This window comes from Nematolebias whitei, chromosome 11 (assembly GCF_014905685.2).
Source record: "Nematolebias whitei isolate Nwh7 chromosome 11, NemWhi1, whole genome shotgun sequence".
In the NCBI taxonomy this organism is placed as follows: Eukaryota; Metazoa; Chordata; class Actinopteri; order Cyprinodontiformes; family Rivulidae; genus Nematolebias; species Nematolebias whitei.
Window position 1 is genome coordinate 23,554,760 of NC_056508.1, and position 26,533 is coordinate 23,581,292.

Here is a 26,533-nt window from a genome sequence, read left to right on the forward strand (position 1 = left end):
TTTTTATTGAGGCATTTTAACCCTACTTGCAATATTCTAAATAATGTTTCTAAACTCTGAACACTCTAAAGGAGCACTGCATGTCATGATCTCGGCTCTCTGCCTCCGGCTGCACTCTCAGCCACACCCACTTCTCCTGATCTCCGTGCAGATCAGAGATGATCTGCAGGAGGAAGCTTCTCCCACAGCTGTGGGCTGCACACAAGTGCTAAATCATTTAAAATAATATATATATATTTTTTTTAAATCCATGCCGATCATGCAGCTCTTCCATCAATCAGCCAGTTGTGTGTCTTGTCCAATCTTACTTTGAAAAACTTCAATAGAGCGAGTCCGCGAAAAACGAACCGCGAAGTAGCGAGGGACTACTGTATAGCGTTTTTTTTGTTTTGTTTTTATTTTTATTTTGCTTGAATAAACTTATAAAGCAGGTTTCTTGTTATCACTGTATTTAGTGTTTCTTTAGATCAGTGGTTCTCAAACGGGTCTGTGAGCCTGTGCTTGGGGGTTCTGCAAAAACAAATTTTTTTTTAATTATTTTGTATTTGTATAAGCATGTAGATGTTTAACAACCTGTTATACCAAAATTCAGGAAATCACATCTACTTTATTTTTTAAAAATTTGGGAGGGGAGCCCCAGAACCCCACCAGCTCACCTGCATTCCAGCATCGATCAGTTTACAAGTGAATCCTGTTACTTGGTCTGACTACTGCTATTATGATTCTGTTCAGTTTTATGTAAAAAGTTTTCTGTAATAATTTTGAAGAAGTGGCAACACATTTTATATTTATAAAGAGAATAGGTAAAATTTTAAAGTGTTTTTTTAAACTGTTAATTTTCTCAAAACTGCAATTTTTGGAAGTTGAAATAAAAAAAAAAGTTAATTAAGTGTATCTTGAATGAAAAATACCCCATGTTTAAAAGTATAAATTATGTATTAACTCTATTAAAGAACAGGTTTTGAAGAATTAATGTTACACAGATATTTCCATTGCATTAAAGAGACAAATTTAAGAAAATTATTTAATAAACACAAGGGTTATGAGGGGGTCCCTGAAATGTTTTCTCTCCTTTAAGGGGTTCCTGAACCCCAAAAAGTCTGAGAACCCCTGAGCTAGATGTTACACGATGTGCATGAGCAGAGCATGCCCTCCATAGGTATTTTCTTTCCTTTGTTCCTTTCATATTGTGACCAGCATGGACCAGCATGTTTTTATGTCCTGTTTTAATATAAACGTAATAAGTTCAAATATAAGGAGGAGCCAGTTTAGGTGGCTCGGGCATCTGGTTAGGATGCCTCCTGGACGCCTCCCTGGTGAGGTGTTCCGGACACATCCCACCGGGAGGAGACCCAGAGGAAGACCCAGGACACACTGAAGGGACTATGTTCCTCAGGTGGCCTGGGAACACCTCGGGATTCCCCCGGAGGAGCTGGACCAAGTGGCTGGGGAGAGGGAAGTCTGGGCCTCCCTACTTAAGCTGCTACCCTCGCGACCCGACCCCGGATAAGAAGAAGAAAATGGATGGATGGATTGATGAATAAGCAAAGAGTGAAATAAACATGTTTTGAGAAATGTGAGAAAGTATGTTGCTTGATCTTTTTCTATATGCAGATAAAGATCAAGTGTGTGTGTGTAAATGAAGTGAATAATTACAACTTGTTTTTTCCAGTTGTGTGTTTGCTTGAAACACCCATTCTTTTTATGTTTTTTGTGTTATTAATTACACTTGTCTTGCAGCATCAACTAACAAATCCACCTTCCTTCAATGCTTTTGTGTTTGCATGTTTGGCATATAAAGACTGCACCAGTGACCCTGCTCTGCCACCCCCTCACCAGCACACTTCCAACAACCCTCACCATGGAGAGGAGCAGTACTCACCTCCTGCCACTAGGCGGCAATGTTCTACCTCTCATACTGGTTCAGAGTTGATTGGGCCTCAGACTGGCTCCCCCAGGAGGGTAGCAGCAGGGGGCAACACAATTCCACTGTCAAATCAAGGATGTGTAGATTCCAGCAGGGAAATGAGAGCTGAAATGAGCCGGCCTGTAAGTGAAGAATCAGAGGACTCGGACACAGTGTTTAACAAACAGCTCTCTTTTTGGTGCCGAAGGTTGTATGAAAGACCCAACAGGACACCACCTCAGCAGCAAGCGCCTTCACAACAGCAGCATGAGAGAAATACCAGACGTTTTTCCTCTCGCAGGCGCTGCACAGATGAGTTCAACAGCTGGCAGGAGGAGACAGAGGACTTGGATGAGGAACGTTATGAAAATGATGATTTACAAAGCAGAACATCTAGGAGGCATGATCGGGAAAGAAACTACAGAGATGAGGGTGTGATGAGGAGTAGGGATCAGGATACAGAATGTAGGTCAACTGAGGTTGGAGAGAGGCCACGTCGTCGCAGTGAATCGGTTAGATCACATGACAGAAGCAGGCACAGAAACCGAGATCTGCCAAGGACCTGGAGTTGTAGAGACAGTTCCGACAAACATGTTCGTTTTAAGGATGATAACAAAGTTTGCAGGCAGCAGAGCGAAAGCAGCAAGGTTTGGGAGATGCTCGGCCATATACTCAAAGAGAGGGGAGTGCCTGTGAGGTTTGGTGGCAGCGGGGCGCCACTGCAGATAAAACCTCAAAGCAGAGACAGCCAGGTGCTTCAGGGTAGTGAGGTCTCATATCGCAACTCCCAACCACATCAGAGAGCCTTCCAGAGAGCTGCCACCGCCAGGCACAGTTTCCATGGAGATATCAGGGAGAGGAGGAGACCGTCACACCAAGAGAACAGTCGAAGAGATCACAGAGAGGACCAAGACAGGCTTAGTGACCACGAAGAGGTTCATGAAATTATCAAAAGAGACTCTAACATTGAAAACGGAGAAAGACAAGGCAGCAAGAAGTGGAAAGAGCACAAATACACAAACTGTGACGAGAACAGAGAGAGGGACAATCGTAACAGAGTCAGGAGGACGACGAGTGAACGCACGCATTGGCACAAGTTCACAGAAGAAAGGTTGAGCTCTGAGGAGGAGCAGGAGGAGGAGAGAAGAGTGGAGCGTCCTAGACGAAGGGCCCTCCAGCGTAGCCAAAGCTTCAGCAACAGAAGGGCTTCCACCAGGCATAGGTTGAGCCGCGAGGCAGCAGGTAACACCCAGACCTGCAGCCCACTTTCACCTGCAGAGGGGAAAGCTTCCAATGGTGTGCTCCTGTCCTCTCTTCATATTTGATCTCCACCTTTATTCGGTTTTTTCCACATGGTCAAATCTGGGCTTTAGCTGAATCTTTGGGTTCTGTCTGTGAGACATTTGTTTAGTTTTATTTCTATAGTTTTATTTCTACAGTCAATGCAGTTCTACATTGTTCATCCATTTTCCATCTTTTAGCCAGAATCTTTTAATTAATCACCTTTTTAATGCACCTCTTTTAAGATCTTGCAAAATGCCGCTAGCCTGTCACGATAACAAATTTTGCTGGGCGATGAATTCTCTCAGAAATTTTTGCGATAAACGATAAAACTGTTTGAAATTTATCAATAATTAGTAATTATTGTCAAATTTAAGAAGAAAAGTTGATACATTTTTGTGTCTAGTACCTTTTTTGACCACTGGATGGCAGTATAAGACTGTTTGAACTGAAAGATGGTGAGGGAGCAAGCAGCGCGTCTCTTTTTTAAGAAAAAGGGAGGGAGGCCCCTTGACGTGACATGGGCTGTCTCTCCGTCCTGTTTTTTTGTTCTCAAAATGGCGGACGCTCGGTGTGGTTTGAGCTCTTTAGCATAGCATTTGTCAAACAAAGCTTTTAATAAAAAAATCAGTCAACAAGTTCTCAGCTTCTTTTTGCAAAGAAAAACTTTACACGAAGGCACGGGTTTCAACCATGAATTTTTGGAGCTTTGACAAGACGGAGGTTTTTTCCTGAGGTCTGCCTGTTAGCTTAGCTCGTAGCTTAGCTTCTCAGCTTAGCTGCTTTCAACGATCCAAAAACACGTTTTGGATGATTAAAACAGATTTGAAAGAGAAAGGGAGGGGTCAGTGAAGAGCACCAGAGTTGAACTTTTTGTCATCCAGTGTCTTCAGTAGAAAGAGACATGAAGAAACGATAAAGCCAATAAATGAAAATGAGGTCGATAATTTTAATTTATCATGCGATTAATTGATTTATTGTTTATCGCGACAGGCCTACCTTACCCCCTGCATCCATTCATTTCTTGGTGTGATTTTAAATATGAGGTTTTTGACTCATTTTTAAGATTCATATCTGACCTTTTAATTTTGTTTTTCTTTTGCAAATCATATAATTTCAACTTTGTCATATTAATTGCTTAAGTTCTTTTGGAAATTCTACTGTCAAACTTCCTGCTTAGGGGCTTCACTGGAACCAGAGACAAGAGAGGCGAGCCTGTGTCTGGGGGAGTTACAACAGGTCTTACAAGATGAAGAACTGGCTCGGAAGCTTCAGAAGGAAGAGGAAAAGCTGCTAAGAAGGGTGATTCATCTAAAACTGGCAGAGGGTGGTTTATGAGGATAATGGTAGTACAAATATTTGTTTCATTTTTATTTTTATTTTCTTAGGTATCCCAATCATCTCCACGCAGTTCTTATCCAGAAGGGGACTTCAGAGTAGCACAAGTGGCACAAGATGAGGTGCAACAGTGACCTAACGTGGTGCCAGTACCCATGATTTTAGATTTAACATCAGTCTGAAAAGTTACACCATGTTTGTTTGCTTTTTCTTTTAAATTCTAGGAAATTGCACGCTTTATGCAGAAGCAGGAAATCAAGTCAAAGCGTAGATCTCATGAGCTCGAAGGGCCAGCGTCTTGGCAGGAGCACAGAGCAATGATGAGTCACCATGACAGACGGACAGCCAGAGAAAGACCGGTACAAATGTTGTCCACGAACAAATCCTATAGTTTATTCACTTTTTGTCTTGAAACTTAGGTTTTTGAGATGGTCTACTTAAAAAAAAAAAAAAAGGCATTTAGATTTTTGTTTTGCTGCTGTCAATGTCAGCTTTGTTTTGTTGGTTCGGTTTTATAAAAAAAATTTTTAAAAATCCCTTTTCGTAGGGTCAACGAGAGCGACTCGACTCAGAAGGCCTTCCGTCACCTACTGAAGACTGCTTCCCAGAGAACCAGCCATCCAGCCCCATCACCACCATACCGTAAGGAAGAAAAACGATGGCTGTCTGCTTTAACTTGCTTTTATATGCTGACTATAAAATGTAATCACTGCAGAAAAGCCCAACAGATGAGAAATGTTGCAGAAGATTTAGACCCAACCTTCCAGGCCAGGAGGCAGGACACGGAGAGCTTCCGAGAAGGACCAACAGGTTCTCTAAACAGGATAAATGACTCAAAATGAAACTGTCCAAACAAAAGCTGTTTGTTCAAGCTTTGTGTTGCCATTGTAGGTCCAGCCAGTGGGTCATGTCCCAAAGCCCAGTCTGGCCCACATGACTTCCTTGAGGAAGCCTCATTCATCCCTCCAACAAAGCGGCAAACGGACAAACCAGGAAGGAGTAAACCTAAGGAGAAGAAGGAGGGCTGCAAGCAACAATAATGTTCAACTCCCTGTTTTTGTTGGACTTTATACATATATTTTTATAAGACGTATTATCCGTTCAGCTCGAGTCCTCATTGTTTATTGCATCACTGTTGAAAACTGAAGGAAATACTCTGGCTAGCACTTTAGAGCAGTAAGACAAGGATGCATTTTAAATGGCTTGCTGAAAAATTATGACATTTTGGACTCATACTGCTAGGAATTCCAAAGAGAAATCTTTGGTTTGTTGAAGCGTTTTCTATATTTTTAGTGGTAATTTTAAATAGGACATAATTTGTGTGTGTGTGTTTTTTTTTTAAATATTATTTTCTTTTAGTATCATCAGCAGCTAAAATGTTTTCACGTCTCAAGTTATGCTAAGATGTAAATTCTGCTGCTGAAACACTAAATGCCATGCACCAAGATACTGGCTCAGTATTGTACCATGTGCATGTGCAGGTTTGCTCCCACCACTTTAAAATGTGCACATCAGGCTAACTGGTGGCTAAAAAGCCGTTAGGTATAAGTGCATTTCCATGGTTGGTGTCTCTGCGTCTGACCTGTGATGGACTGGTGACCCGCTTTAGTTGGACTGGATTTATAGTCACCCTTCAGACCGAACCAACCTTTAACTTTACTGAGAGAGTGAGAATTATCTGGACTCTTGTGCCACAGAAACTGGAGTGCAGCTGTTCCCTGACAAGCTTTCTCTTGGCTTGTCCATCAACTTTGTCTAAGAAGTCTGTCCTGTTTTCAGTTTACAGTTTTACAGAGACAATCAGATGACACTATTTAGCTGTTAAACACAAATGTACTTTGTTAAAGATATGTATATTTATCTACAAGTTGTTTTTTTGTAAAGCTTTATGTGATATTACTACATAGGTATATCAGATAAGATTAGAAATCTCTTGATCTTTTAAAGGTAAAATAAAAGATCCCAGCTCACAGGTCCACTACTAGCTGCTACAAGTTTAATTTACTACTATTACTTTTACATTTTTAGAAATATGACATCCAAAGACCAACCTTGAAGTCAGCCCAGTCAGTTTTATCATATAGGAATCTTATTTATACCAAACACTAATTTAAAAACTACAAGTAGCAAGAAAAAAGCTTTCATTTGCATGTTCCTGTTTCTCTTAATTAGATTTAATTACCAGTATGCATGTTCTGTTTCGGTCTTACTCTTTCTCTTTTGTCAAATCAATTATCCAAAAAGGAAGTTAACAGAAATGATTACTGCAGTTCAGTGGCCATTTTGGCCTCTTTTTGGGGATGCTCAAGTACCCCTACATTTTAACTCAGCACCCCTGAAAAATTAAGAAACCATTATTAGGATTTCATAGGAAACTCCATTCTCAACCCTTAGATTCACCTAAATATTGAATAAATTGGGAATAAATGATGATGCACTTAAACAAGGCAGAAAAATTAAGATTTTTTTTGTTGTTGTTGCATGAGTCGGATTCTTGGTACCACCTGTCAACCAAGTAGACTTGTAAGCAACTGACCAATTGGTGACCTCAGTTTGTCCTGAAGTGAATGCCCTGTACCTGCAGGAGCTCCACTCCCTTTTCCTATGACAACATTGTCAATTTTGCTTTATGGACACTTTGCAGTCAGAGGGATATTGTGAAAAATCATCCATTTTTAAATCTTCCGTTTTGTGCCATAATTGCAATATATGCTTAATGGTTAAATTAAAGGTTATTGCTTAAAGCCAGTTGTGCTTTGTTTTGTGTGTTTTATATATAGGCATATATAGCAATGTTGCAACTTCTGATTGCACAAGTGTAGTCTTTAATCAGTTAAGACTAAAATGATTCTGTACAAAGTGTTTATTAGGTTGTGTAATGTAAAGCAGAGTGCTACGTTTGTAGCATCTTAGGTAGCGCTAGCTTAGCGCTACATTGGTGCAGGCAGTTGTCCACCGGGGTTGTTAGGATGCGTGAGTGAAGCAGAGCGTACTTTATTCACACAAGGAGAGCTGTTGGTCAGGCTACTTCTTGTTGCTCTCTAAAATAGTTATTGAATCAAGTGTTTACTTATGAAGGTAATTAACAAACTGTTCAAGTACACCAGAATGCAGGAAATGGCATCTACTTTATTCAAAATTGTATGGGGGAGGACCCCCAGTGTGTCCCCCCACATTACAAATGCTTCTTACACTAATGGCCACTGCGTTGTTCAAGACATTGTAAGCACTGGGGGCTAAAAAGATTATAGAATTAAAGCATTATAGAATTAAAGGTAGATTATAGAATCATTCCTGCAATGGTGTTCTGTGTTTATATGCTGTTAAAAAGTTCTAAACAACAACAAACAAACAAAAAAAGGGAGCACTGGCCCTGCAGCCCACACATCAGACCAGCGCACCAGGAAATCTCCAGACCCTCCCGCAGCCATGCTGTACCTGATTTTAATTCGCTCGTGACAAATTCCTTAATTTCTCACCATTTCAGTCATGGCATCAACAGAGGGGGAAGAGATTGCTTGCCTTTTGGCAAAAACATAAAAACTAAAGAAAAGGCCAGATCAGGGACGAAGAAGGGGAATTATGCATTGATGTCGCATACAAAACAGTCCGTCGCTGGGCAGTTTATTGTGTGACACAGAGTACATGTACGCGGTCGTAAAAATTTAGCTTTGTGCGGACATGCCCTGCGGGTGTCCGCTTCTACGCTAATTCGGTAAGCGCAGACTGACGTACACCCAAGTATACTGGGGGCTTTAAGTGGTGGGAAAGAAACAGTGACTCTATTTTAAGAGACTGCTTTAAACACACGGACTGGCAAGTATTCCAGGAAGCTGCTGTCAAAGAGGGAGGGGCAATAGACTTGGACGAATACGCATCCTCAGTTCTGTGTTACATTTCTAGGGGTGCATTCACACCAGCACTGTTGTCCCAAACTCTCGCCAGTTTGCCTAGGAAGTCTGGTTTGTTTGGGGAAGTGTGAACGCGTCATCGAACTCCGTCATGGAACAAAAAGGCGAACTCTGGCCCGGGCTATAACCTAGGTCTCAGTCCGGTAGAAGAAAACTCGAGCGCGGTTCGAGTACAGTGTGAATGTAAGCAGACCGGGCACCGCTCCGCAAGCAAGAAGTGGAGTACAGTGCAGGGCAAACAAACACGCATCTTTCTTACCTCATATGAAGCCGTCAGCTTGCCTTGTGTGAAAAACAACATTCTTCATGGTCTCCTGCCTCATCTTCTGCTCATGCTGAGTCCATTGTTGAAAAATGACAAAATAGAACTCCTAAAACCACTAAAACTTGACGCCACTCCGTTTTTGTTTTTATTTCCAGAAGAAGAAGAAGAAGTGTCTTCTTCAGAGGTTTTTGTGTTGTTTCTTTCAGTAGTTCTTGGTGCAGCGCCACCACAGGCGAGTGGGGGAACAGATTGGTTTGAAGAGATTGGCTCAACTGCACAGTGCAGTGTGAATGCAAATGCAACAGCTCAAATGTAAACAAAATGCTACGAATATTGGTCCTCAACCGAACCGAGTCTACTGGACTATCAGGTGTGAAAACAACCTAAGTGTACTGGTGATGTCACCACCTTCAGGAATGTGAAAAGCTACCCGAACCAAAAGCCCTGGCTGAATGCAGAAATACGCACCCCGCTGAGATCCAGGGACACTGCCTTCAAGTCTGGAAACTCACAGGAGCTGAGGATGACAAGGTTAGAGCTGGATGCTGGTATTAAAAGGGCCAAAGCAGCGTATGCACAGAAGATCCAGGGACACTTCTCCTCACAAAACACAGAACATGTGGAAGGGCATTAAGTGCATAACAGATTATAAAGGAAGAGGTGCACAATGTCCTAGCGATCCATCACTGCCTGATGCTCTCAGCAGATTCTATGCACGTTTTGAGGACCCGAACAGACCACACAGCACCAGACTCACCTTATCACAAGAAGAAGAGTTCCTCAGCGTGACCTCAGCTGAAGTAAGGAGTACTTTCAGGAGGATCAATCCTCACAAGGCAACTGGCATGGACAACATCCGAGGGAAAGTGCTGAAAGACTGTGCCGATCTGCTCTGCGAGGTGCTGGCCGACATATTTAACTCTTCCCTCACCCTGGCAACAGTTCCCACCTGCCTCAATACGGCCACCATTATCCCATTTCCAAAGAGCTCTACAGTGACTGGCCTGAATGACTATCGGCCGGTAGCCCTCACCCCGATGGTCGCTAAATGCTTTGTAAAACTGGTCATGACCCACATCAAAGCTAACATCAACAAGGACCGTCACCAGTATGTATACTGCGAGAATCGATCAACAGAAGATGCCATCTCCTCTATGGTCCACACTTCTCTCACCCACTTGGAACAGAAGGACTCCTACGTCCGTATGCTCTTTGTGGACTTCACATCTGCCTTTAACACCATGATTCCCCAGACCCTGATGGACAAACTAACCACACTAGGACTAAGTTCTTCTCTATGCAATTGGGTCCTAGACTTCTTAACCATCAGACTACAATCTGTGAAGATCCACGACTTCTCTTCCACCATAACCCTCAGCACGGTCTCTCCCCAGGGCTGTGTGTTGAGCCCCCTCCTGTTCACTCTGCTAACGTATGACTGTGTACCGACCCATCCAGGCTGTTGTATTGTAGAGTTTGCAGACGATACAGCGGTAGTTGGATGCATCAGAAACAATGATGAGTCTAGCTACAAGCAGGAGGTGGAACACCTTGAGAGCTGGTGCAAGAAGAACAACCTTCACATCATTGTGAATAAGACAAAGGAGATGGTCGTGGATTTCAGAAGGAATAACCCCCCACCCCTAACATAGGAGGATCTGTGGTGGAAGTGGCCAGCGGCCAATCCACAGTTATAAACAGGAAGTACCACATGTTCATCTGTACGAAGGTAACTGCTGGTAAATCCTCCATAATTTGTCATTATTACGGTTGAATTTAAGGTAAATGCTTAAACCTAGTTATGCTTTGTTTTGTGTGTTTTATATGTAGATGTTGTAACTTCTGGTTGCATAAGTTTAGTCTTTGTTTGTTATAAGTTAAAACTAAACTGATTTTGTACAAAGTGTTTAATAGGTTATGTAATGTCAAATTTACTCTTACATATTGAATTTCACTGAGTTCTTACCCTGTCACTCTGCGGCATGAAAACATCCACTGCTATTTGAAGTTATTAGTAGCTTAGAATTTTTTATATTATTTTTTGCCTGTCTTCTTTGCCTTAATGTTGGCTGATAAGGCAGAAAAGCTTCACTAAACATTGTGAGCTACACTACCTCCATCATTACAGCTATCTTTGTTTGTTTGTCCGAGGTTAGTTCACCCTGGGTTACATTTCCTTATGGGCCGAGCGATTATACCATTCACAGAAAATATTTGATAATGTTCTTATAAAAACAATTCCTGAATGTTGTTCATACTGTACAACTGGGTAAGGTTACAGTAGACCTAGCCCGTTACTTGAGTTTTAATTAGGTATTTTAAGCTACTAATAAACATGAGGGATGATGATCATGTTACGTTATGCTAAGCTATAAGACGGAGTGATTATTATTATATTTTCATATTAGCTAGTGATTTTTTCCCTAAAAGTTAACTTAGGCTACACTGTGTTTCTTATAGACTGTGGCTAGGATGCGTGAGAGAAGCAGAGTGTGCTTTGTCCACACAAGGAGAGCTGTTGGTCAGGCTACTTCTTGTTGTGGTATTAACTCTAAAATAGTTATTGAATCAAGTGATTACTTGTGTACGTAAAACTAGATGTTAAACACCATTAAAATACACCAGAATGCAGGAAATGGCATCTACATTATTCAAAATTTTCTGGGGGAGGACCCTGAACCCACTTTAAATAGTGTTAAAATGTCATATCAAGCATTAAATCGATTAAATCGCGCATTACAATTAATATTTGATTCACACTGCTGAATCTGCAGAGCGCAAATATCCAAGTTTTACGTTGGATGTTGGATATTCACGCTCCGTGGATTCAGCAGTGTCTTCTTGTTCGATCCGAAGTTTGTGAGATGTGCGCCTTTTCAAGGCAAGTGATCGAAGAAACTGAATTTTTTTTTTGTCTATGGGAAAAAAAAAACCGGATTACCTGGAGAAAACCCAGTGTGCTAGATTTGTTTTTGCTCTTAGGGAAAAGAAATTTAGAACAGATTTTTTTGTTTGTTTTGTTTTATCTGTGGGAGAAAACCAGATTACCCGGAGAAAACCTGTGTTAAGAACAGATCTAACCCATGTGGCAGATGGGCTGGCTGGTTCTGTGGACCTTGGGTGTAAAGGTCCAGGTCTACAGCAACAAAACCAGAACCATAGCGAGGAAAGCTGAGACAACTACTGGAATACAAGCAACTATACACGTGAATATGTTTGTGGATTTAATACAGTTTACAATGTATTCCACCACTTTCTCAGCAAAACAAGGGTCCTGATTTTGTACCCCCCTCTCAGCTCTTCAGCGGTAAAGATCTGACGGAGTCTCCGGACCACCTTTCTGCATATATTTTTTGAAATTCTCATGTTAAAATGGAATTTCTTCGGTGGGGTCAGTCTATCCAACACTCTGGTGACCAAACTCTTGACGAAGTGACCTTCTTTTTCCGTTGGAGTGTTGCTATTGATGATGGCACCAACTTTGTTCAACACTAGCAGCGTTGTGGCCAAAGCAAATAGCTGCTGACGGTCCCTGGAAGCTGTATCGCTGGCCATATCTCAAGGGTCTCTGGTCATAGCCGATGTCTTCAAACGAAAAAAGGTTTAGCTTCAAATTTGTTCTGTGAAGTGCAGACTTGAGAAATGGGACTTACCAGTGGAACCAGGTATATATGTTGATGAGCCGTCATGACGTTAGACGCAAGCGGACCCGCGCGTTTTATGTGCATGCATATATGGCAAATTAGCCCCGCTCATAGCTACTTCCAGTAAAAACAGCTACTTCCAGCATTTAAATAGGCTCATAGCTACTTCCAGTAAAAACAGCTACCTCCGGCATTTAAATAGGCTCATAGCTACTTCCAGTAAAAACAGCTACCTCCGGCATTTAAATAGGCTCATAGCTACTTCCGGTATTTAAGGCCGGCATTTAATCTGTTCATTCTCCCCTCGCTATTTTTTATCGACTTTTATTTACAATCATTTTTAAAGAGTTTTACTGGTATTTTATGTGTCGATAGCTAAATCTCCACAACGTTCATCATCCGGGTATCTGAATGACCATGGAGCACAGCTGAAACATGGGTAGATATGACAGAACAATCTTTCATAAAATAGTTCAGTAAAATGGCCACACAGAACAGTCCGTGTTTCTCCTCTCTCAGGCTGTTAATAAATTAGACAGTACAGTATTTTACAATGCAACCAGGGCTCATTCCCATAATTTTGCCTGAACGGGCCACATTGTATAATGTTTCAGCTCAGTCTTGTTCGGATGACGCATCCTGGCAGTTAATGTTGAATGATAAGATTCAACATTTTCATATGAAACATTTTCATACAGTCAGGCAGCAAAATGTGCTTCCAACATCTCAACATTTCATGATATTCCTGGTTTGTCACTAAAGGTGCTCACTCAGATGACTCACTCCTCCTGACTCACCTGGATGAGGCTGCAGATCAATTTTTCCAACCATTCAGAGGCAACACTTCCCAGTAACGCAGTGATTTGATTGTGTTGCTTTAGCTGCATGGCACGCTTCCAAAAGCCTGACTCTGGATTCAGGGCGAGTTAAGTCCAGTTACGTTTCAGAGCCTCTGCCACACGTTTTCCTGTCAGTTTCAGTTGACGCATTTCTCATAAACTGGGAAAGTTATTTTTAGAACTAAATGTATTGAATTTGTAATGACTAAATGTATGTTAATAAACATGCGTGGAAGGTATAAATTGTGAGTTTTCCTCTTCACTACAAAACGATTGCTCAGTAGTTATGTCAATTTGACAAAATCATTCTCTTGAACCTATCCCATCAGACTTTATTTTCAAGGTTTAGTCAAAAAGGTTACAACTCCGTCATTTCTCATCATAGGATGATTGTAATAAAAAACTCTGGTGTGAACGCTGCTGGGTAATATGCATTCCTTCAAGGTTTGCTAGACTTCTAATAATAATAAGTGTAGTCTTTGTTTTGTTCAACAAAACGTCAGCATGACACAATATTTTGTCAAACTATTAAAATCCATTTGTTTTGTCTTTCCATGACAGCACAGAATATTTAGTCGGATGAAACTTAATTTTATTTCCAACAAGCAAAGTGACTGAACATCACAGATTGTATCAGGAGGAGAGAGAGGACTTTGTTTTGGAGCTCCTGTATTTATTTAGGATCTGGCTTAGACTTTTGAGTTGTCCTTGATTTGTTTTGTCCTCGAGCAAGCTGTTCAGTAGCAAAGTTTTGATGCCCCTGTAGGGATGAAGACGATGGTAAATATGCACGTTACTCTTTTGTAAAAGCGATTATCCAACAAGGAGTCCATCGTTATCTTTACCTGCTTCTTACTTTTTGGGTTGCGGGGGTTCACTGGTGCCCATATGCAGCCATCACCGTGCGAGAGGCGACGGGTCTCCAGTCCATCACAGAGACACACAGAGACAAACAACCATTCACTCTCTCACTCACACCTAGAGACAAGTTAAAGTTACCAATCAGCCTAACATGCATGTTGTTGGTCTGTGGGAGGAAACTGGAGTACGTGGAGAAAACCCACACATGCACAGAGAGAACATGCAAACTCCACCCAGAAAGGTCTCAGGCTGGGATTTGATCCAACAACCTGCTCGCTGAGAAGTGGCAGCTCTACCAACTGTGCCACCGTCCTGTCGTATACAACAAGGAAGTTAACAGAAGTTACTGCAGTTTGGCAGCAGCTTAGATCCAAAAATATTCAATTTTTTTGTCAGTATCTGCAACCAGAAGGCTGGTTAATTACCTTCATGGGATTTAATCAAAAACAGCTGAACCTAGCTTTTTGAAGTAGGTGGTACAACAGGGAGCATCCTAAGAGTATCCTAAAGAAAATATAATAGTAGTTTTAGATGATTTTACAGTGTTGCTACAAAATTTCATGAATTACTCAAAATAAAAAGTCTTGCTTCACATTTGGCACTAAATGTTTTGGTGTCAAAGCGGTACGGTTTGAGCACACACGAGTTCAATCTTTTAAAATGTTGAGTCATTTCTTTAGTCATTCAAAAGTAAATACATTATAATCTGCACTGATCGATAGAAATACAGTGTAAAAAATATTTTCCCCATTTCTCTGTCTGCTGGGTCCCACACTCTTCAAGCACAAGGCTCACTCCATGGCTGCACAAACCACTTGATCCTTTTGAAATACTATATATTGAAAGTTCTACTGTGTGGAAAGACAAATATGGAAATGTCTTGAGCACAACACAAGCTGAAACAGACGACTGGGTGAGTGAAGAGTGCAGAATGGAAAGTGGGCATTTTACAATCAAAATGAGAACTCGGTTACTATTATTAGGATTAAAAAACTACATTTCACGCACATTTTATTTTACAAATATTTATAAATAAATGTGTATCCTAAGGGTGTGCTTTAAGAAAACAATTTAGTTGAACTGGTTTAAATCTTAGATGCCTAGTTTTCTTCCTTAGTGTGATTCCAGTCGTGTTTTCTTATTAAGACAAACTTAGAGAGGATCTGGGACCGTTCTGCGTGAAGTTTGCATGTTCTCTCCGTGCATGTGTGTGTTTTCTCCGGTCTCCTCCCACCAGTGACCCCCGTGATCCGAAAAGGAAGAAGTGGGTAAAAGATAATGGATGAATGCAATTGCAAAGTTATTATCATTATTTAAAAAGACTGTCAGCCCAAATTACAGTTTAATAAATGCAAGGGTTGTTTGGCTTCATCATGATAATGTTTTTACCCATGCATTCTTACATGTGTGTTTGTTTATACTGTTAGCTAAATATCTTATGACTTACCAGCAGATTTTATTGGACAGACTTACTTGATCCAAGCAGGAGGTTCTGAAGATCTGAGCAGCTGCTGCTGGGAAGAGGCTGTCTGTAACATTTACTTACAACTTGTAGTTTTCTTCCTAAAGAACTGTGGAGATTTGAACGCCGGAGCTTCAGTTCTGTAATTAAAATGGCTGACTTGTGTTTTCAGTTTTTTTCCCCAGCTGGATGATTTCCAAGGCTCAGTCTTCACGTCCAGCTCAGACGTAACAGATGTCTACATCATCCAGTCATACGTGCCTTCAATCCTACCAGTTGCCATGTCTTGGGTGTCCTGTTGGATCAGCCAATCAGCAGTCCCCGCTCATGTAACCTTAGGTGAGTATTAGTACTGTTTGGATTTTCCCATTTTTCCCAAGCACGTCCATCAGAATGATGTTTTTACCAACATTAGCACTGTTTCTGATTTATGTGCTTCAAGAAGATTCTGAGAAAAAAGTTAATCCGTTCAAGTTCAGTTCTAAATCAATAATAAATAGGTAATATTTCAGTCAGATACAGTATATAACATTTATGTCTGTTGACAGCCTCTGCAGCTTTTCATCAGGTCTAAGAGAACTGCAGACACCAACTCCATTATTTTTAGACGTGATTGGACAACGGCGTTCAATAAATTAAATGTGTGCACATTTAGAAGGTGTGCAACAAGAATCAAACCAGTAGACAAGTCTTTACACTAGTCACACATTGCATGGTACTGCAGACAGCTCTGCAAGCTCATTCACGTCTCACTGATGCCGCTGGAATGACTGTTCCTGATGTAGCCTCAAGTTTTCTGTGGTCCAGGTGCAAATTAACCAAACGCAAACTGAAATACCATCACATTTAAATATGGGCTGGGTTGGATTGGTCTATTGTTTTTTAATAAATGAATGTTCTGCGTTTAAGTAGCACGCCCTCTGCTGGTTAAAATGAACTCTGCATGTGACTGATTGAAACTAAACCCCTTTAAAATACAGTAACTCTGTGGAGTTTTGCATTGAACATAGTTGCAGGCTTTTGTCAGAGGGTTAGCGTTGAACTGATTTGGATTTGTTTATGTTTCAATGTATCGCGCTGAGGTGCCCGACAGAGGAATTTTTAAAAATGAAAATGTAGCTAAATTTGTTTTGTTATTTATTTTATTTTTTTAAATTAACAGGCTTGTTGTTTATGCACAGTAGGTAAAAGAGATCAGAACAAAAGTAAGCAAAGATGAACAGTGATACCACAATAACGCTCATAAGTCACATTTTTTAATACTAGGATAGGATTTATCAAAGAATAATAAACACAGAATAACTTGATAAAGATCCTGGGGGAGTGGTAGTGCAGAGGTTAGCGAAGGTGGGCCTTTGATCGGAAGGTTGCCGGTTCAACTCCCCGGACTATCCATTCATTATCTTCTGCTTGTTCCGAAGTCGGGTCGCGGGGGCAGCAGCTTGAGCAGGGAGGTCCAGCCATCTCTTTCCACAACACCTCTTCCAGCTCTTCTGGGGGGAGCCCAAGGCGTTCCCATGCCAACCAAAAGACAGTCTCTCCAGTGTGTTCTGGGTCTTCCCTGAGATCTCCTCCCAGTCAGACATGCCCGAACCACCTGAACTGGCTCCTCTTGATGTGGAGGAGCAGCGGTTCTACTCTGAGTCTCTCCCGGATAACTGAACTTCTCACCCTGTCTCTAAGGGAGAGTCCAGCTACTCTGCAGAGGAAACTCATTTCAGCCGCCTGTATCCACGATCTCATTCTTTCGGTCACTACTCAGAGCTCATGACCATAGGTGAGGGTAGGAACGTAGACTGACCGGTAAACAGAGAGCTTTGCTTTACAGCTCAGCTCCCCCTTCAACAAAACAGACCAGTGCAGATGCCACATCAATCCAATCTCACACTCCATTCTTCCCTCACTCATGAACTAAACCCCAAGATACTTGAACTAACTCCTCCACTTGAGGCAGAACCTCACCCTCGACCTGAAGTGTTCAATCCACCTGTTCCAGTTGAGGACCATGGCCTCAGATCTGGAGGTGCTGATTCTCTTTCCAGCCACTTCACACTCGGCTGCGAACCGCTCCAGTGAGAGCTGAAGATCACGGCACGATGACGCCAACAGGACCACATCATCTGCAAAGAGCAGAGACGAAATCCTGAGGCCACCGAACCAGAATCCCTCCTCCCCCTGGCTGCACCGAGAAATTCTGTCCATAAAACATTATGAACAGAATCGGTGACAATGGGCAGCCCTGGCAGAGTCCACCTCCCACCCTGAAGGGGTCCCACTTACTACCAGCAATGCAAACCAGACTCTTGCACCACTTGCTCCCCGGACTGACAACATCAAAATGTGGGTGGGAAAGGTGAAGCATCTACACCTGCCTCGTCAGGTCTTCATGTGAGTTAGTTCGCTGTGGCGACCTCTGAAGAAGGGAGCAGCCGAAAGAAGACAAACAAAACTTAATGATTCTATTAATTTTTTTCTGTTGTTAATCCCACTTGATTTGTTATAAATATATTATAACAATAATATATAATATCCGCTGCTTGTTGGACCACAGCGTGTGAAGACATTCTGCATGAAAGTACAGCAAATAAAAAAATGTAATTAATTGCCCCACAAATGGAATAAAGTACAGTGTAACAGTATGCAAACAGTACAGACTTGTCCAGTGACAAAAACTCTGCGGAAACATTTTATATCTGCAGTTACTTGTCGAGCAATTAGGGAAATTAAATATTGAAGGTATAAGAACATTCTGTGAAGAAGATGAAAAAGGAAGTCCTCCAGAAAGAATGTAACTGTTCAGAAGAAGATGACTGACCTTTGAGGCCAGGCGTCGCTCGACTTATGACTCAGACATTGTAAAACGACAAATCACAACAAGTGTGGGCTCACATGTCACCCGTTAACCCACTTACACTTCTTAAACGTTCCACTCTGTAAAGAAGCATGCCTGCCACAGTTCAGAAAAACAGCTTTAAAGCAAAAACATTTCCTGTTGGCCTCGTCACACAGCCCACCTTACTACTCACAGAGAAATATTTAACTGAAACACGTCTGTCGGGGGTTTTCCACCTGACCCCGGAGCCTCATGATCTCTTATGTCAGTCTGCCAGGTGTGGAGCACAATGATCCACGTTAGTCAGAGGTGCATGAGAGGACAGGTGACTAATACTAGACATTTAGAGTCAATGACAGCTTTAGATTCCTGCTGGTTTTCAGCTGTTGCTCAATCGGCATGTGTCGGCTTGTTTCAAGGTGCCTCTGTAGCTCAGCCACGTTTGCCTCCCTGTGAATTGTTCATTGTCTCCAGTAGGTGCTGTCCTGTCAGGAAGCTTCCTGCTGTATGTAAACTACTTGCAGGAAAACACAGGGGGAAGCCCTCAGGTTGGACTTTGTCATTATCAGTTTCTCAATAACCAAAAAGTCCATGCAGCTTTTGTCAAGTAAACACTAACTGGTTTTCCAGCCAGCTGGCATAACTACAACTCATTCACAGGTGCGTGTAAAATATGAATACTTAAAACAAAAAGTATTTTGAAATCCTCCCCACATAGTTTGGCAATACAGATCCAAACAAAGCATTTACGCATTCAGCAGAAAATAGTAGGTAACTAGGCTAACCCTCTGGAGCGGATGGAAGGGATGACGTCATCGATAAAGGCGTATGTGGGCTCAAAATTAGAAGTGACTCAAATGTGTAGAGTTGAACGCCCACGTGCACTGTACTTTTCACACCCTTGAGCACACTGCAAAGAAATGCAGTTATCAGTAATAAAACTTTCACACCACCTTTGAGTTTCACAAACACTACTGGTTGTTTTGGGGCCACTGAACCTGATGTAGAAGTTGCTTGAAAACTATTTTTTGAACACAAGTGTCCAAAACAGTGTTTTAACGCCTCCTGATTAGTTTTGGTGTTTTAGTCAGGGGGAAGTCCAGCCTCGGTGTCTGCTGCCTCACATGATAAAAAGGTCTTTGTTGAGTCCACTTGGTTTATTTTCCCACTCCAAATTCCCCTTGCTCCCATGTGTGTGTTTACAGAGTCGTGTGTCTAATTATTTAGCTAAACGTAACGTAGCCTGCCCTGCTCAGGTTACAGAGGTAGAGTTTTATCAAGAGGATCAAAGATGTCGGTTTGAATCCTTCTTTTGTTGAGTAGGAGCTAAGTGATGTTGGCACAGGGATGGGATCCTCCATTGTGGCTCAGTATCACAAAGAGGAATCGGTTTATTCAAGATAAACTTGTTTTCTTCAACAAAACATCAGCCCTAGTGCGATAGGGATGTGAGTCATGTTCCTCCCATCATGCACTGGGCTCCTCTGAGGGCTCCTTGATCAGGGATTCTGTGCTGTTGCCTTGTTCCTGCTGGGCCTCATGAAAGCTGCACTCGATGGGTATCAACGTTCTGGGTCCATCTAAGGAAGAAAAGTAACGTCAATACGTTTTACTTCCAGGAGCTGCAGTCGTTACTCTGTGACATCGTTACCTGTAGGAGTTCTGATGACGAGAGTTTCTGTTGGCTGCTTTTGCGGCTTCTTTCTGTTCTGGTGGATTTTCACAGCTGCGAGGATGATGATGATGATGGCGATAATGAAAAGCGCCAACAAAACTGCGATGGCGACTTCATATGCCGTCGTCGGCGTCCCCTGACCTACACCGTGCGTTCCTACACAACAGGAAAATAAAACCTCGAGTGATTTAAATGGAAACAGGTGTGGCGTGTGAGGCGTGTGCTCGGGCCTCACCAGGTGAGTTGGGTTTGCTCACAGTGCTGAGGGTCACACACTGAATATCAGAAGATGCATTTCCTTGGACCGCAATCACTTGATCCAGACCGGGGCACCTTTGGGAAACATTGGAAACAATGACTTTGTGTTTCTTTTAAAGCCACAACAAAATGTGGTTATCGCCGTCAGAGAGCTCACCTGGTGCTCCACGGTTTACACTTTTCAAAACTCTCATCGTTGAAGGTTCCCTCTGGACAAGGTCTGCAAGAATCTGTGGAAAAGTGACTTTTAGCTGAGCTGGATCGTTGACAGTGTACCAAATGAAAATAAACTCTTCAAAGTTTTCCTCACCGTCATCTGCACGCTCGTGGCCTTTGGCACATTTCTCCACACAGTAAGAGCACGGTTTATTCCCACAGATGAGTCCGTCTCTGCAGCCGCACTGCGTGTCACTCCTGGCCGTGCAGTTTTTCAAATGGTACTGAGCGCCTAGAAAATGATGGGGTCTCGTGTAAGAAGAGATAAATTCGCTGCTACGTCACTCAGTCGATCCAAAAACATACCGACACACTGCGTGCACCTCGTGCAACGGTCCCCCCTGGGGTCCAGTATAAAAGTCCCCGGATCACAAGGTTTGCAGAGGTCTTTAGGGCGAGGACCACAACGGTGAACCAGCAGGTTCCCTACAAACAGCAATATTAAATCAGTTGTAATAACCAACAAGAACTCTGTCACGCCTGCAGTAAATGGAGCTTTGTTAGTTCTAAGACTATTCAGACTGCATGAGTTGGTCATTTGTGCAAATCAACACGTATATAATATAAATATTTAATATAAGTATAATTCAGTCGTTTGGAGTTCTGAATGGATTGATCAGTCACATCATCCATGTGTTTGTTGTGGGATTAGGTGAGAAACCACTGAAACTATCTGGGTTTATGCAGCCACCACAGAGGAACTCCTCCACAGTCAGGAATGTGACCTTTCTGAACATTTACGAGAACAAGAAAATGGTAAATGGACTGTACTTATACAACACCTTTCTATCTTATCAAGATACTCAAAGCTCTTTACAATCTGTGACCTCATTCACCCATTCATACAGCACTCTACTAGATCTATGCAAAGAATAATCAGAGCTTACATTCATACACTGATGGGACACACATCGGAGACAATGAGGGGTTCAGTGTCTTGCCCAGGGACACTTCATTATGTGACTGCCGGTAGAATTGAACCCCCAACTCTTGCATTGGAGGACGACTGCTCTAACCACTCAGCTACAGCTGCCCCAAACAAAATCTGAAGATAGGTCGTTTTTCTTTGTGGTCTCAAATATCTGAGTTTTTGTGTACCGTGCTGCTTTTAAGAACCGCAAGAAAAAAACTTGCATTTAACTATAAAACATTTGTTTGTTCAGAAGTACATGCTGGGGTTATACAGTTTTCTTACTTACCAGGATGGCATTCATCACAGCAAACGTCATCTCCTTTTTGATACTTTATCTTGCAGCCAACTTCCATCTGTCCAGGACTGCTCGTGGAGCCCCGAGAGAGCAGAACCAGGACCAGAACCAGCAGCCAGTGGATCACAGCCATCCTGCAGTGTCAGCTCCAAGGATCCAGTCCAAGAATGACTCCAAGAAAAATCCCAGGTAGACTAAACAAAAGAAATCTTCTTTTATGTAGTTCTTGTTGATCTAAATCTTTAGTTGTATTTGTTATCCAGCTTCATTAAAGTCCTCTGTGGTGTGAAGTTTAGAAGAACCTGCAGTGATGTGGTGTGTCAGGAGTGTGTCAGAGCTTATACCACCTCCCTGCAACTCAACATCCTTTTCAGAGTGAGCTTTTTTTTACTTTGGGGGTGTGTCCATTGAATTGAATTGAAAAATACTTATACCATAACATAAAAATACAATAACTTAACACAATGTGAAGATCTGTGTTATAATATGTTTACAGTCTGGAGTTAAAAAGAACATTTTTACACATTAATATATAATAATAATAATATAATAAGGTATATAGATATGGAATATAACTCAAAAACAAGTTGCAAAAAGAAAAGTTTTTATAAAGATGACTTTTTTGAAAACCCCAAAAACTTCGTTTTTTTTTTCTTTTTCTGAATATGATTTTTGGAGAGAAGCGACGGGCTGAAATGAAATCATTCATCTGTTTTCTGCAATTTAAGCAGTTAGTCCAACATTTTTCAGTCAGGTCATCTGGACAGTTTCTTTTTTTGTGCTGAAACGTTTCACCTTTGATCCAGAAGGCTTCATCAGTCAAGGAAACACACAACAAAACTGATTCTTCCCCCAACAGCTTACTCCAAAGTGGAACAAACCAGTTCTGCTTGTGATAAGATGGTCTCTTTGTCACGCCCCCTCCTCCATTGCCATTCCTTGTTGACAGTCATGTCAAACTGGTTGAAAACAACAAAGTCCATGCTCAATAATCCAGGTATACAATCCAACATTTTTCAGTCAGGTCATCTGGACAGTTTCTTTTTTTATTTGGTGCTGAAACGTTTCGCCGAAAAATGTCGCCGAAGGCGTTTGGATTTTATACCTGGATTATTGAGCATGGACTTTGTTGTTTTCAACCAGTTTGACAAGACTGTCAACAAGGAAGAGGGCCGGCAATGGAGGAGGGGGCGTACCAAAGAGACCATCTTATCCCAAGCAGAACTGGTTTGTTCCACTTTGGAGTAAGCTGTTGGGGCAAGAATCCGTTTTGTTGTGTGTTTCCTTGACTGATGAAGCCTTCCGGATCGAAGGCGAAACGTTTCAGCACAAAAAAAGAAACCGTCCAGATGACCTGACTGAAAAATGTTGGATTGTATACCTGGATTATTGAGCATGGACTTTGTTGTTAAGCGGTTACTGTTTCCCAGCATGTCCAGTTAGTCAGAAAGCTAACAACCAGACCATAAATCTGCTGATGATGCAGTTCTCCACCCTGAAAAGCAGCGATTTACTACCACAGGAAGTGTGTTTTCCTGAAATCTCTCCAGGTGTGTCTGGAAAACTACATTTACAAAAGGCTTCAAGAGTCAGAAAGCTGAAAAATACTATTTGTTGTAAATCTATGACAAAGATAAGAAAACAGGATGAGTTTGAAGGTTCACATGTACAACAGCATTTGAAAAAGACTTGATTGGTGCAGTTTGAAAATGTCAAAATCTCTGTTTTTAAATTAACTTCCTAACATTTTTGCTCCGCATACTGAAAACTGATGGAGCTGAACGTTCAGGCTTTCTGCTCATTATTATTTGAACCATCGCTCAGTTTTTATTCTGATCTGTTTTTGTTCAGGGGTATTTGCTGACTCGTCAAGGAGCGCAGCAATTTGAATGTGTTCAGGAGGATGTTTGAATGTTCAGCAGCTCATTTCCAGGAAAAAGGTTTGTCCTGATTTTGTTTTTAAAACTTTAAGCTGATATTCATCTTTTTTTTTTCCCCACACAAGATTATAGAGCTGATGTGTGGAAAAATCATTTACACAAAACAATCAACGTCAGCTTAGATTTTTAAGATGATGCCAGTCTCCAGCATTGTCCGTGACGGTGTTTAGTTGTGTAGTTTACTGTGACTAAAACGTGCGAGGTGGTTTGAACACGTTCACACTTGCGGCGTGAAATTTTACTCAAAAGTAGCTCAAAAGTCTTTCTCCTTCAAAGCAGACAAGTTTAGATGCCTTTCCCTTGTTCTCCAAGTTTAGCTTTAGCTTAAGGTCATAAAATCTGAAACAATTTATATAAACATGAGTTGACCTTAGGTCATTATTTAAAACTTGAAGCTGTTAATCTGTATGGATTAAATGGTTTTGGACATACCAGTAAAACAAATTTGGGATTTTGTTCTTTGAGAGGAAGGACTTTGCTGTTAAAACATTTAACTTGGCATTAAGCACAAAATCACTCAACAAAAAAATGTTCCACAAAAGGAACATTTTTTAAATCAAAGTTCATTTTAAGGCTAAACATGTTAAACAAAACCTGATCTTCAGTCGTGATCCAAAGTATGGTATGGTATAAAGTTTATTCATTTTAAAAAGGTACAAAACAATTCCATAACAATATAAAGAAAGATACAAGAGATTTAAAATGAAAGGCAGCATAAAGAAGAAAAAATCTTATTATATCTGCCCCTTTCTTCAAACATTTATTTCAATCATAATAATTTTCAAGTAACATCTTCAGACTCGTGACCCAAAGTAGCTCAAGGGTACTGATAAATTAGAAACACCGCACTCTGAGAGCGTAAAGGAATATTACGATTAGTTGTCTGATGGAATAGTTTCAGTTGTCTAAAAGAGAATCCCCTCCTGAAGAGAGCAAAACTGAAAATAAAAGTCCTTGATGAGCATTAAACTGTACCAAAATGAAAGGTGGTTTTTCTAATGTGCATAACTTAGTAAACAAATATTTATTTCCTTTGAAAAGGGAAGTGTGTCCTTCCAGTAAAGAGCTTAGTGACTTTGGGAAATTTCTCGTGATGGGATCCGAGGTGACTTGCAGCAGTAAGAATGTTACAGCTCATGTATCAAGTGACAGAGCTGAGTGAAAAACAATAATGCAACGCATCGCTGCTGTTAGTCACATTTATGATGCTTCATCATCTCATGCCTCGCTGACCTTTGACCTTAAAGCAACGCGTAGCATCATTTCACCCCCTTGGTGAGCCGACGCACGCCACACGAGAGCGACGTCAAAAATCAGCACCTCTGCTGACACACACGGCTGAGAAACACCTCCCACACTTACCCTTCAACCTCCCCCCAAACATGCAGCTATGAGGCAAAGTAAACTCCCAGCAGCTTATTACCATGCACACTGGGGGAATACTTTGTACTTGTTTGGTAAATACTCCAGCAGACATGTTAAGCCTGCTGGTAAATGACCGTGTGTGTTTGCGTGTAGGCCGACTCGTAGGTTCACTCAGAGTCAAACTACAACCGTCAGTTGTGATAAGTTTAATTTTACCCGGCTTTATAAATAACATGCTTATTCTTCCTCTCTGCGTGTTTTGTAATGTGCCTCAGGAGAGACGAGCCTCTGACATCACTTCCTTCCTCCAAGACGTGCTCTGGTGTGTGGGAGCGTGACGGCTCTGGTCTGTGGTTGGTGGGCCGAGCAGGCTCCGGGGGTCTGTGTGCCTGCACTGTGAGGAGCGTTTTGAAAGTAACGTCTGCCCACTTGGAAAGTCCGCACAGAGCTGGTGCTGGAAGTTCCACTCAGGGGTGGGAACCGTCAAATAACACGAGGACGTTTTTAAGTGTTGCAGAGCAGCGTGCCTACCATTTATCTGAAAACTGGAGAGCACCACTCATCTCCCAACACGTCTATTTAATTTCACCTAGGATGAACTCAGAATGAACTAAGGACTGTTATTGTAGCTTAAATGTCTCCATCTAGTGGTGCTTTTGTAAAAGTAGTTTCTTTTAGTGGACAAATTCCTGTTAACCCGATTTGATACAAATGTGCTTTTACTTTCAATCCACACGCGTCACAGCAACAGTTTCAGGAAACACGGCGTGTTTTCATGTTTGCCTCTTCAGAGGTTCAGAAGTAAATGTTTTTGGCAATCTTTAGGAAAGAATGTGTGAAAATAAATAATTTCAAATGATTAAAGATGGCCGCTTGTCCTGAGTCTGGTTCTGCTAAAGGTTTCTTCCTCCTGAGGGAGTTTTTCATTTCCACTGTCGCCTTCATGCTCAAGATGAGAGTTCAGCGATGAAGTTAAATTCAAAGCAGTCTGCTCCTCAGATAAATAATGTTAAATTATTATTTTTATATATGAATGTTTCTGTTCAGTGCCCTAAGATGACTTCTGTTGTGATTTGGTGCTTTATAAATAAAGTGAACTGAATTAATGGGCAGCTGTGTCTCAGACGGTTGAAGTGATTGTGTCTGTTGTTATTGGAAGTTACTGTAAAGCACAAAAACCTGTGTATCAGTATTTCAGCTTATATGTGTGTGTACATACATACTCTATATATTTTATATATTTTTTAAATTCATTAATTTAAAGAAAAACAATATATATATATATTTATTTATTTAGCATACCTTGTGGTGTCTCTGGGTAGCACACCTTATCCCCAAAATGCCCCACGAGTGCTTTCAATAGCTGCCCACTGCACCACCTGGTGGTGGATGGGTTAAAAGCAGACTAATTTCACCATTGTATGTAAACATTAGTGATATCTATATCTATATATCCATATCTATATATATATATACACACACACATATATATATTATATCTATACACACACACACACACATATATATATAT

General features: G+C 41.4%; 2 protein-coding genes across 3 annotated transcripts in view; one reads left to right on the forward strand and one right to left on the reverse strand.

Moving 5' to 3' along the window:
• ccdc187 (coiled-coil domain containing 187) overlaps nt 1–5,565 on the forward strand; it is a 24,344-nt gene extending 18,779 nt beyond the window's left edge. The window contains exons 1-7 of one of the 2 annotated variants that reach the window (XM_037684030.1): nt 1,998–3,148; nt 4,368–4,489; nt 4,576–4,647; nt 4,750–4,884; nt 5,073–5,167; nt 5,241–5,335; nt 5,417–5,565. In XM_037684030.1, the coding sequence (XP_037539958.1) occupies nt 2,026–3,148; nt 4,368–4,489; nt 4,576–4,647; nt 4,750–4,884; nt 5,073–5,167; nt 5,241–5,335; nt 5,417–5,565 (1,791 nt within the window). In that variant the 5' untranslated portion in view covers nt 1,998–2,025. Of the gene's footprint in view, nt 1–1,997; nt 3,149–4,367; nt 4,490–4,575; nt 4,648–4,749; nt 4,885–5,072; nt 5,168–5,240; nt 5,336–5,416 lie in introns of those variants that run through there. The other variant, XM_037684031.1, reaches the window with a different exon arrangement.
• Nucleotides 5,566–19,807: 14,242 nt separating this feature from the next.
• On the reverse strand, nt 19,808–21,830 carry tnfrsf9a (tumor necrosis factor receptor superfamily, member 9a). The gene is made up of 7 exons (XM_037684032.1): nt 21,689–21,830; nt 20,796–20,915; nt 20,584–20,721; nt 20,431–20,503; nt 20,251–20,348; nt 19,992–20,171; nt 19,808–19,920 (listed from the first exon to the last, which is right to left on the reverse strand). Exons 1-7 carry the CDS (start codon nt 21,828–21,830, stop codon nt 19,808–19,810), a joined length of 864 nt encoding a protein of 287 aa, XP_037539960.1.
• Nucleotides 21,831–26,533: the final 4,703 nt, after the last annotated feature.

Bases quoted from the DNA above. Each gene is read 5' to 3' on its own strand.
- tnfrsf9a (XM_037684032.1), bottom strand. From the start codon at position 21,830: ATGGCTGTGATCCACTGGCTGCTGGTTCTGGTCCTGGTTCTGCTCTCT. The intron at 20,916-21,688 runs GTAAGTAAGAAA...TGCTGTTTGTAG, and splicing joins CTGTGATGAATGCCATCCTG to GGAACCTGCTGGTTCACCGT. The intron at 20,172-20,250 runs GTGAGGCCCGAG...CCTGTTGTGTAG, and splicing joins GAGCAAACCCAACTCACCTG to GAACGCACGGTGTAGGTCAG.